Source organism: Natator depressus, chromosome 10 (genome assembly GCF_965152275.1).
Source record: "Natator depressus isolate rNatDep1 chromosome 10, rNatDep2.hap1, whole genome shotgun sequence".
Classification (NCBI taxonomy): domain Eukaryota; kingdom Metazoa; phylum Chordata; order Testudines; family Cheloniidae; genus Natator; species Natator depressus.
Window position 1 is genome coordinate 72,534,906 of NC_134243.1, and position 12,996 is coordinate 72,547,901.

At 40.0% G+C, this 12,996-nt stretch overlaps 1 protein-coding gene across 1 annotated transcript in view; it reads left to right on the forward strand.

Annotated features, from left to right (window-relative positions):
• Positions 1-12,996, forward strand: part of MCTP2 (multiple C2 and transmembrane domain containing 2) — a 164,781-nt gene that overhangs the window by 62,625 nt on the left and 89,160 nt on the right. The window contains exons 7-10 of the mRNA XM_074966514.1: positions 170-281; positions 2,238-2,273; positions 9,128-9,292; positions 11,018-11,148. Of these exons, the coding sequence (XP_074822615.1) occupies positions 170-281; positions 2,238-2,273; positions 9,128-9,292; positions 11,018-11,148 (444 nt within the window). The remainder of the gene's footprint in view (positions 1-169; positions 282-2,237; positions 2,274-9,127; positions 9,293-11,017; positions 11,149-12,996) is intronic.

Sequence of the window (12,996 nt, forward strand, 5' to 3'; positions counted from 1 at the left end):
AAGAAATACGCTAGATTGTATATTTTAACGTTTAGACTCAATTTTGAAAACTTTAAAATGTGCTAAATATCAGCCATAAAAAACAGAATTTGCACAATTCAGTGTGACCTTTAATAATGAACCAGAAGGTAAAATGGAGCCTACAGATGCATTTCTTTTCTGCTTGCAGAACTACTGAACAGATTTTAAAATTGGAAGATACAAACAGTATAGAAGATGACATGGGAGAGATTGTGTTAAACTTGAGTCTAACAGTCAAGCAAGGAGACTTCAAGAGAACTGTAAGTGGTTTAGGAAATCAAATTTATAGCTAGAATGCACAAAAAAAGAAAGCTTCCCTAATCTGATTTACTCTATACTGGGAAATGCCGCCTTTATTTTCATCCTATGAGACTCAGCATAGAAAACTTGATAGTTCACGATTTAAAAATCAACCACATTGGACTGGATAAAAGTTGATTATGTTTCTGTAGCCAAGTGCTTCTGTTCTGTGGCTTTAAAGGGTGAGCCCACGAATAGCAAGTCTCCATATAGTTCAATGAGTGGTAGGTCTGTGCATGTGTGTGAGATATCTCTAAAAGTGTATGCCTTACAGCTGCAGGACTGTTCTTTCAGGACATGCCATTTTCTCACTGTAAGCAAGAGGTTTAGATTTTATGAATTTTTAAAAAGGTGTTAAACCTCCAATTAGATGTGATTTTTTTTTCATACCAGTGAAATATATATATATATCAGTGTGAAATGTTAAAGCAAGGATTTACTATTAAGACTAGGTTGTGCCAGCCCTGCATTGGTGCACATTGCTGAGAGGAGGGAAATGGACACAAGGAGCTATGTTTCAGAGTGGTAGCCATGTTAGTCTGTATCAGCAAAAGCAACGAGAAGTCCTTGTGGCACCTTAGAGACTAACAAATTTATTTTGGCATAAGCTTTCATGAGAACAGGCCAGGCACAGCCTTAAACCTCACCAGATTCTTCAGTGAGCTTTGGATCAGGCTCCTGTTGCAGAAGTGCCGTGGGACTCCAGTGTTGAAAGTGGTGATAGAAACCCAGAAGGAGCTGGGCGGAGGCTGCAGCATGTGATTAAAAGGAATAAGGGCTTTCAGGAATATAGGAAATAGACTTCACAAGAGAGGTGTGCCTTTCATTATTGTTTCTTCCTAGTAGCTGCCTGTTTTGAAGAGTTGTTAGTTTATTAGGTAATTTAATAGTGTGTTGTTGGAAAGTTTTTGATATTTCTCCCTCTGCATATAATTATTTAAAAATGTCAACAACAACCAAATAATAATAATAAAAAATTCCAGAACGCTTATTTGTGTTGTGCTGATCTCACCTAGCATTATATATGCTGTGAGAAAGTAGCTTTTCCAATACAAATAGGGAAGGAATGACTTGCCTGATCTTAAAAGTAAGAAAGCAAGAAATGTTGCGAGCATGACCGTTAATGTTCTGACCTTTCCTTAGTCATTAATGAGACTCTCTCTCTATGTCAAAGTCCTCTAATAAACCCTGACCACTTCCCTTGAAATTTTGGCTGTTCTTACTAGTGTAAGCCCTTTTGGCTGGGATGTCAACTCCCCCATTAATTTAGTGTGCAAGGCATGGGATGGCATCCAGGTCACTGTGTGCAGAAAGGGGCGAGACAGGTGCACAGTCCACGTGAGAGCTGCTGGAGGCATTTGTTCTTATTTGGGGAACAGTTCCTCTGGCAACATTAAGGGGATGTGGGTCAGAGTGGCCCTGGGGATTCTGGGATAAGAGAGGGTACAGCATTAGTTCTGGGCAGCAGCCTTGGGGATGCCTGGGTGTATGGTTAATATTCAGAGTGCAGATACCTAAAGAGCAAAATGGTCTTGTCCATGTTATGCACTCAACAGCAAGCTGTCCCCCACCCCCACCCCACAGGCCTTTAAATTAGCTTAGTAGGATCAAATGGCACCAAAAGTTTGAGCCATGCATCTTACTAATGGCTCAGGGTCTCTTTGACTTTTTATTCTTGATGCTTTGTTTCCTTTTATTTCTGGTGCAATGCAGGTGTTCTGTTTTCTTTCTTGTTATGATCTGTGAGGGAGGTAGTTAGGTTGAATGCAGTAATAGAGCCAACTCTGTGCTAGTAATATGCCTTCCTTAACACAGTTTATAAACCAGTGTTCAGATTATTTGACTGACCACTTTACCTGTTTTCCTCCCTTTGCTTTTGGATTCTCTCTGTTGCAATGGTGGGAATGCATGAATAGAGGCGGTCAAATCGGAAGAAACAAACTTCATCCAAGGTAACCCATATCCCTTTTCTCTTTAAATCTCTTGTTCCCTTTCTCCCACAAGAAATATCATCATCTTATGTAGCATCTCCATTACTGGAGGTTTGCAAACATGCTAGTGCCTTTTGTACACTCCTCCGGTATTCTCTTTGTGGGTGAATAGTCCTTTTGAACAATTCAGGATTCCACACCATCCATCCAAGATGGTTTTCTGTAACTAGTTTGAAAACTCTTAGCACAGGTGCAGACTGTCAGGCCCTCTGGGCCGTGATTCTAATTCCTTTCTCAGTCTGACTGTTGAGTGGGAAATGTTGGACCTCTTGTTGTTTGTATTATAGTAGCAACTGGAGACTCCCAGTGTGCTTGGGTGCCCATTGTACAGACACATTGTAAGAAACAGTCCCTAACCAGAAGAGCTTACAGGGTAAATTGACAAGGAGGAGGAGACAGAGAGAGAGATGAAGGGACTTGCCCAAGGTCACACAGCAGAATGGTGGCATAGCTGGGAATATAATCCAGGTCTCCTGACTCTCAGCCCTGGTCTACATTTGGGGTGGGGGTCGACCTAAGATACGCAACTTCAGCTATGCATCTTAGGTTGACTTACCTGGCCGTGAGGACGGCGGCGAGTTGATGGTTGCCGCTCCCCCATCAATTCTGCTTCCACCTCTTGTGAGCTGGAGTTCTGGAGTCGACGGGGAGTGTGTTCAGGGATCGATTTATCGTGTCTAGATGAGACTCGATAAATAGATCCCCGATAGATTGATCACTACCCACTGATCCGGCGGGTAGTGAAGACCTGCCCTCAGTCCAGTGTCCTATACATTGTACCATGCTGTCTCTGTTCCTGAGCAGAGATTTCCTCAGATCCTTCTGTTGAGGGTTTCCCCTGATGGAATGAACAGGTATTTTGGCTGCTAGAAATAGAATGGTGCCATCAAGATGTGCATGTACCATTACTGAGTATGCACATGAACGTCTTCCCTTTGGGCCATTTTTTTTTACACCCACTTATTGTATCATGCTTATATTGGATGTTAAACCTGTTCAAGAAAGGGACTGGCTTTATATTTGTTCTGTAAAGCACCCAAAATGCTTCTGGGTAGATGATGAAGATAGTAACTTGAGATATCAGCATCAGATCCTGTATTTCGGGAGATTACAATGTAACTTTAGAAAAACCTAATTTGGCTCTTCTAAGAACACCTAGCATCTGGGGAGTTTCCTCATAAAGCTGTTTGTGCCTATATGAAATTAATAATTACTCTCCCTTTCAGCACATGGTAGATAGGGACCCCCACCCAGGTATAATGCCACCAAAAATACTTCTGTAAAGAGGACATGTAATGTACATTCCTGGGCACAGGTCTGCAGCTATTTTGGCTTAACCAAACAGTTACAGGGATAATGCTGGCCCTCTACAGCTATATTCATATTGCAGAGATACAGCCAGAAATTGCTAAATGGAATATGACAGAAAGTGATGGAATAATTGAAGAGCTCAGCAGTTTAGTTTTTAACTAAAGCTCTTGAAATTACTAGTGCCCACACTTGATCAAATGTGGCTTGATCTCTCTTTCTGCCATGTGTGCGCGCACACAGCTGTCTCTCGAATCTCGCTGGCTTGGAGTCACAGGACAGGGAGCCAGATATTCCAACTCTAGTCCTTTCAGTCCAAAACAGCCAAAGTTCTGTCTTGCTTTTTTTTCTTTGTTGTACATTATCTCTCTGTATTTTAAACACTTGATTTGAAATAATGGAGATAAAGCTTTAATTCACGTTGGCAGGTCATTCAGTTCCCCGGGCTCCAGTTAACATCTTAACATCGTTTTAAATAAAATTAAGAGATGCCAAAGCATGATATTGGATTAGTGGATGCAAGATTATTGTTGAAAGAAAAAATAGCTGCAACCCTTTGCTCTATTCAGTTATAGCCACTAGAGGGTAAGAGAGCTTCAGTTCTTCAGAGAGAAGACATAGTTCATGCTCGAGTGTGATCTCGTAAGAAAAGCTTCTGTGGCCATCCAAGGCAGTAAAGAATTTCCCAGAATGTGCTGGAAAAAATCTGACAAAGCAATATTTCCTAGTTTATTGATTCTGCTACTGCATTAAAACATTAGTACTGTCCATCAATAACCACCTTTAGTTAGGAAACTCTGGTCTGTGGAAACAGTACTGGCAGTTTGTGGCAGAACATAAAGGCTAGAAAGAAAAATTGTGAGCATGGGGAATATAGATGTCTAGGGAAGGCATGAGAGGTTATGGAACAATGGCCAGAGGAGTGTGATGGGGTAGAAGAAATGCAGACAGACTGGATAAAGACACCAGAAATATGGAGTGGAACATTATATAATAGATACACAAACTCAGCACTGTTGTTTTGGCTATTACCGTTTGGTTGCTGTTCAAGGAGGAAAAACTCCATATACAATCCATTTGTGCAACTCGGTTCCTGATAAATCTGCATCGCACTGATTAAATTAAATGTGTCTCAGAAATCTACATCTCTAACATGATCAGGAAAGCAAATGTTTTATATTAGGGGTAGCTTAACTTCTTCTCAAGCTGAATTAAGGTGGGATTTTACTGAAATTTTCAGATCCTGTTATGTAGTATTTTCATATGTGGGTAGAAGGACTTAGAGAAAAAAACAAGTTACATTTTTCAGTCTTTGATTTCTCAACTCTCTGTCTGAGACAATTATGGCTTATAACTGGATCTGATCCCCTAAGTTTTATCTTAGACTGAATAGCAGATACCAGTGTCACAAATGAATCTTATTATTATTTTAGTCACCAGTCCATCTTGCAAGGACTCAGTAATATCCCAAAAGGAGCAGTGACTCCACACCGGTACCAATAATTGTTGCAGTCCCATGTGCAGAGTGGAAAAAATATAAGTTAAACCTGTTGTTACCTTTTTAAATAATCTTTTTATTTACTGTCCTTCCAACTCCCTATCTTCTTTAAAAAAAAAAAAAAAAAAAAAAAAAAAAAAGAGAGAGAAGCAAATATAACTTTTTAATACAGAAAATAGAAGACAATAAAAATAATGCAAGCATTGGCTATGGGTAGGCTGCAGAGATGATTTCAGCTACTGAATATTGCATATGAAATCAGTGTGCAAGAGGTATCGAACTGGGTGGCTTGTATATTTCTCAGCATATATTTATCACTGCTTTTAGAGGGGGGTGTCATATAAAGTAAGTTATTTGGGCATGATTACATCCCCAAAGGTAGCAAGATATGTGCGTCAGAGCCCCTTGCTTAGGATGGGAGTGTGGGATAGCATTGTTTTTTGATATAGCTAACTCCAGAGTGTAATTTGCTGCTTTGCTCATCAAATGTACATGGTGCTGCAGAAGGAAGCATGGTCCCTTTGGTTTTATTAAGTATTTGCCGTACTCTATCCATCTGTAAGAAAAACAAGATGAAGTGCCCCCTTCCCTTCCTCTTTTCCCAGGCTGCTTAGCCTATAGAGATATTTTGGGGCATAGGGGAACACTATGTCTGATGCTTAGTAGCCTTGTTTCTCCCAGGTGGCTAGACTCTTGCACCGAGGGCATCCTGCATGTTATTTCCATTCTTTGTACAGATGAATAACCTTTAAGTGTTGAACATCTAGGAAGCAAACAAATGGGTTTGCTTGAGGGGTGGAGGGGATTGACCTGCAGCAGTTTATTCCTAAAACAAGTGATTCAATTGCCACCTTGATATCTAAAGCTGATTGAATAAATTGGCTGAAAGGATGACTCTGGACTGAAGTACTCCCACTCCTCTTATCACAGGGGATAATCCTTCACCCTCCTTTTCATGTGTGTGTTTGCCTGCCTCATTGTATTTGGCTCTCTATAGCAATACCCTTTGGGCAGCGGTGCCTCTGTGATCCTTGAACGTTTCACAGAGCCATAGAACTCAGTTGCCAAAGGGTCATGTGCCATCACAGCAATCTCACGTCAGTTCAATTGCCTTTCTCGTCCTCCTCTCCTCTTTCCCAGAGGGAAACTGCCTCTGCATAACCGTTTCCCTGCCTAATGAGTAGAGGTCCAGAAACTTGTTTATTTTTTTTTTATTTTGCAAATTACAGTGGTTCCAGTTTCTACTTTGACCTATTCACAGGAATTTGAACACTTTCTGTTGTCCTGTCTCATCCTTTTAAGTACAGGAGGCGAAAGACGGGTTCATTTTACGCTTGTCCACCTCACTGTATAATTTAAATAAATGTATGATGGTTTCTTTTTTATTGCTCACCAGCATACAGAAAGGCTTTGACCCTTCCCCACAAGCACGGTGCCCTCTCTGGGGAGGCAGTGTAACCTAGTAGTGATTGGAGGAGTGTCTAGAAGTGAGGGCGCCTGAGTTGTGTTCCTTAGCAGCTCTGCCACTGACTGGCTGTGAGTTTGGGAGCACGTCACCTAATTTCTCTCTACCCATCTATAAAGTGGAGATAATACTTTCCGACCCCATGGGGATGATGCAAGGTTTAATTAATTGACACTGTGTAAATCACTTTGAAATGCTTAGGCGACAAGCATGAGAAAAGAATTAATGAAATAATTTTGATTTAAAAATGAATAATAAAATACCTGCCCCTTCTTACCTTGGGTGATGTTCGCCTCAGTGCAAACTGTCCTCTCCAACACTTTAAACTCATGGAAATGATCCACGGTCTGATCCAAACACTCCCACAGAGGAGTAGACCCCATGTGCCAGCCACCTGCATTGTGGTAGGTAGAGCAGCCTCCTGAGAGCTATTGTTCCCTCCCCCTGCCCCCGCCCCAACCCCCCACCCCCGGAGATGCACAGGGATTGAGCAGAGCTGGAACAGGCCAAGAAGCAGATTTTGACTGTTCAAGCCTCCTACTCTTACTCAGGGCTGGTGGCAAAGCAAACATTTAGTCCTTATGAAGTCATGCAAGAGGTCTTATGTGGCCCTTTGCCCTCTATTGAATGTTGCCCTGAGGACTTACATACTGGTTAGGAGGACCATAGACCTGGATTGCTACCATAAAACACTGGACTGATCAAAACCAGAAGGATCCCTATGAGAGGGTTCACCAAATTTGATTTTAAGATTACGTGATGATAACTTTCTTTGTTGCTGAGCCTGGAGACTCTAGCTAAGTGGAGATTTCAGTTTAAAACAAAATGTACTGTGGATAATAAAGTTACTCTGTCTGTTTTTTGTGAACTAGCTTCAAAAACCTCTTCCTCCTCCAAGGAAGGGAGGGAAAATCCTTGGACCTAAAGCAGCAAGTACATCACATCAAACATGACTGTGTTAAATACTAAAATGTTCAAAGTACGACTGAGATAGATAAAGGCTTTGATGGGAAGTGGATATTTCCCAGGGACATTACAAGCAATAATCCAGATGTTATGGTGTAATGCAACGAGTGTCCATGGATAGATCGGGAGCTCAAGCCAAGCAGCGCCTGCTGTAGGCCTTAGCCCTCCACTCCCATGCTGTTCTGCCATATGGAAGCAATCTCTAGGCCCCTTTAATAGCCAGCTTTGGATTCCATTTTCACAGGGCTCGTAGAGCTAAGTGGAGCTGTTTTATGGACAAGTTAGATAGAAGCCTTTCCAAGATAAACATCCAATTCAAAATTAGGACATACCAAGCCACAAAATTATTTTAGGGCATATTTCATGGAAGCACTGCCATTTTTCTTAAGCAATTGCCAGACTGTAGGATGCCCTTTGATCCCTTGTGGACATTACTCCCTTTTTTTATAAAAAGGATTTTGAAATAGTTGCAGTGTTTAGGGAGGAATATATCTGCCGGGACTTTGAAGTATGTCCATGGGAACAGTCATGCTTTAGCTTTTTGGCCTACAAAATGAACTTAAAAAAAAATTTGCACTGCAGCTGGATTTATGAATCAAAAATCTCATTTTCTTTTTAAAGGTAGGAATTTGCATCCAGTGTACCAGGAAAGCGAAACAGTGTGTTTTAAATAGAAGTATATTAATATGCATGTGGGATTCAAACATTTGGGTATTTTAACCAGTAAAAAGCAAGTTAAAACTTGTGTATGTGCCTCCCATGATTTAAGAATTTTGTTTCTGGGTAATTCTTCCTTAAAATGTTGTTCCCAGGCCTGAAGTGCTCTTGAAATCCTTTTATTTAGTAACACCATATCTTACTTGTTTTTAAAGCTAAAGTGTTCTGTTTTCATGTGACTAGTGAAATCTCCTCCTCCCTTTTGGACCCACCAGTCTGTCATGATTGAAGCACAGAAGCATGGCATGTTAAAAATTGTTGCATGGCAACCAAATATGGCATGACTTACAGTGAGAAGAAAGGTATAGCCTTAAGTTTCCAGATCTCTCTGCTACTCCCCCCTGAAAAAGGTCCATTTAGTCATTTTCCACTTCCCATAAAATATTGCCAGTGCTATACTGTTATGTGCCATTACATGATGAAATCATAAAGTTAATAAATATGTTGTAATTGCCATATAACCACCAGATAAAAGTCGTCATGTTTCAGCGGGCATCAGTATTTTTGATTCACAAGCTCAAATTCTGGTAATATAAACACTAAAGACTAGTAAACAAAGACCAAGAGGTGCAGAATGGGAAAGAAAGGTGGTCTGGTGGTTGGTTGGAGCACCAACTTGGGAATCAGGAAATTCATGGTCAATTCCCATCCCTGACAGACTTCCTGTGTGACCTTGGGCAAATCACTTAGTGTGTCTGTGTCTCAGCTCTCCACCTATAAAAAGGGGGGTAGCTGTACTTCTGCACTTCCACAGATGATGTGAAGATGCAGTAGAGATTGTCGCACTTGGAGTAAGGAAGGCCATAGAAGTACCTAAGAGGGTATCCAATAGCGTCTTCATGAAGTCAATTTGTTTTTCAGTCAAGTTTCATACGAAATATGCGACTGTCTGAATACATGCGAAAGAACGAAATATGGAATGGAATTGTGACTATCACTTTATTGGAAGGGAAGAATATCCCAGGAGGGGGCATGATACAGATTTTTGTCCTGTTAAAACTGGGAGATCAAAAATATAAAAGTAAGGTAAGTATTAACAACTTCTATAAGTGTGCAAGGTAGGGCAAATAAGGGGTCTGTTTTTTTTTTTACATCATTGGAACTCTTTCTTCAGTGGACTGGTTCCTGATTTATAGCAGTGTAAGCGAGACCAAAATGAGGTTCAAGGAGTTTAGATTTTTTTATGTTCCTTTTCCTCATATGTGCATTTAATTGCAGATTAGGAAATAGAGACTATGGTGTGTGGGTGTGTGTGTTTATATATAAAATATACACTTCACAGTGATGGATTCGCAACACTAATATAAAATGAAACAGGATTCATGCATAACACATAGTTTTGTTCTCTGCCAATACAGAAGTCATTTTGTAATGTTAAGTGTGCTGTATAGGGCAGACCCTAAAAACTGTGCATTGACATTTTAAAAACATTCATTGACTTTTAAAGAATATACATATTTAATATTAAAAAAGAACCCTTGAAATTTTCAGTGTTGCTTCCCAGAGTTAGTTCTTCATTCTGTTCTTCATAGAGCTGGGCCAGAGTTCATGTTTACTTGCACCCCATGCAGCTTCCCTGGAGTCCATAGATTGAATGGAGTTCCAGTGGCTGGACATTTCACCCTTTCATTCTAAAGATGGGGGGGAAACGCAATTAAAAACAAAACAACAAAACCCTCTTAATGCAAACAAATGAGCTAGATATTCTAGACTGGGTTACAGGACCTGATAATTCTAGAAACAAGCCCTGAGGATCTGACTACAGAGGTTCCACAAAATGTGGTTATCCTGTGGTTGTTTTTCAAAAATATATACATAATTCTAACCAAAGAGGAACAGAACATGATGCTATTTCATTAGAAAAGTAGTTTTTTAAAAAAAATAATGAACAGATTACTTAATCTTTATAGTTAAGATGTCTTATCTCCATCTAAGATGCACTTTTATGTTTACCTTTAATGCAATAATAAATATTAAAATTGAAAATGTTTCACATCCTTTTATGGGGATTACTTAATTTACCCTTGTTCAATCACACAACATACAAAAGCAGACAAGAGGAGGGAGACCATAGCAGTGGTACAGGTAATCCAATATCCTGTCTCTTGTAATGGTCAATGCACATATAGAAGAATCACTGGTGTACTTCCAATATAATCTAATGTATTGTGCATTGCAAGAGATATTAAGGTCCTCATCCTGCATACACTCATGTTCCTGAGTAAATTTATGGATATGAATGGTCTCACTGAACTCAATGGAACTATTTGCATGCATAAAGTTACTTGTGTGTATAAATATTTGCATGATATGGTCCTAACTGCTCATTCCTGCCTCTGCTAAGGTCCCTCTCTTTTAACATAAAAGAATGAAAACCTGGGACCTGATTCTGATCTCATTCAAAACTGTTCAACCTCACTGACTTCCAAGGGCTTGCCCCTGATTTATGCCAATGTAAGTGACATTGATCCAGGCCGGTGGTCTATTTAAACTGGAGATGGTGGTTCAACTTCCCTATATGTGCATTTCTCCCGCCACACATTCACATCATACTTTTCTGTTTATCATTATGGGGAACAAAACACTTTTAAGATAGGGTTGATAGGCTGCAGAGCCTTGCTGGGGATGCTCCTCTTGGTACTTGATGCTCAAACATCTGGCCTTGCTCTTGTAGATGAAATTGATGTATACATAACTGTGGAAATAAGTGCCATTTAAGAAAAGTAAATATTATAACTGCATGTTTTCTAGACACTGTGTAAGAGTGCAAATCCTCAGTGGAGGGAACAGTTTGATTTTCACTACTTCTCTGACAGGAAGGATATGTTGGACATTGAGGTCTGGGGAGAGGATAACAAAAAGCGTGAGGAGCTTTTGGGAATGTAAGTTTTTAAAGTGTGGATGATGATGTGATGATACTTTTTTAAATTCAATGTTAACAATGTAACCTGCACTGTACTGTCCAAAGTAGCATAATACTTTGCTTTACATTATTCTGACAGCACCCAGATGCTGTTTTGAGGGGAACAATATAAATACCTACATGTGTTGTGTTCTAACATAACATGCTGGTTACTTGAGCAGAGGTTGTGACTCACATAACTGTATAATTTCATTCTGTTTCACAAATTCATTGTAGTCTGACCTGTTGGGTAGTCAAGTCTGTCCTGTGGCCAACACAGGATTTTTTCCCTACTGAATAGACCCTAAGACTTTTCCCAGTTCTGCTTTAAATTTCAGAAGTGATGGGGCTGGCATCACCTTTGCTGATGAGATTTTTTTTTTTCTTTTAAGGATTAGTTTTTGAGTTTTTTATGTTTTCGTAATAGGGAAGTGTGTGTCCTATCTCTTTGTCCTCTCCTTCCCCTCCCATCAAGTCACATTCTGTTTGTATTAGACTAGAGGTCTCATTATCTTTTGTAACCCTTGTCATACATTCCTTCTCATTGCCTTCTCCTTTGACCTTGCTATGTCACTACTCAGTCCCTCATCCTGAAATTGGATCGACACAGACAGACACTTGTAGCCCCACATGGGCCTGCCTGTGCATATCCAATTCCAAGATCAGTGTCTTAGCGTATAAGTTCAGGTGAGCAGCAGACATTGCTGATTTGGCTGACTTAATGTACCCTCTCTAAACACAAACACACACACACACCATACATCATTTGAAAACTTACTATGTCTACTTTAAGATGAGGTATGATGTGAAGGTATCAAGTGATGCCATTACTGTAGAAATGGGGATAAACAATGACACCATCAACATGTTAAAATGACCATTTTGAAATATTTGTATTCGTTTGTTAGTTTAATGACCGCAAAGCATCGCAACAATAATCTTAAGGTTAAAACAAAAGCTAATAATAAATGTGTACAGGTATCATTGAAATGTAAAAGCGCTGGTGACGTGTCTAGTCTACATCATTATCCTCATATACTTCATCACTATGATCTCTGTCAAGAGTATGTGGGTTACCACAATCTTCATTGCATTCTGTGGAGGGAAGATTGTTCTGAAAACAGACACAGTTCATTGTGCTGTGACTCCTTCTGGTATAGTCACAGATAAGGTCTTGTAGAAGTTCGCATGCCACCGGGCCCTTGAAGAATACAGAAAATACTTCATCCACATTTTTCCATCCATGTTGCAATAGTGAACCAATCTCTGGTTTTCCCATGTGCAAAGACATCCAAATCTTTGTTTTTCAAGATGCTTTTTTGACATGCTTGTCAAAACTGTCCTCACATGGTGAGAATTTGGCCAGTGACTTGTCCTTTTTTTGATGGTTAGATTGAGGCGCAAGCAGTTTAGGTTTCTGTTTGTTTTCCTGCACTGGTCATTCCGTACTGCTACCAACTTAATTGCTGCAGAAATTGTAGCTTGCCTATCACTCTCTTCCATCTGGCAAGATCTCTGAAGCGATAATCTCTATTTGTTGCGACAACATTTAACAGATTTTTTCCCAATACCAAATAGGAATGACATGGAGTCACATCCTTTTAATTCGTGGTCAGCAGGAAATATGTTGCAGAGTCAGGAGTGAGTCTATCAAAAATTGTATGTACAGGTTTGAGGTGACACTTATCAATTGTGCTGATAACATGTGGATTGAAATAGACACACTTATCTATGTGTTCCATTTCTTGAAAGTAGTGAACAGCAAGGACCAAAACATCTATATCAGTTGACCTAATTACTAAGGTTCCTTTGACCCCCCCCCCAAGAA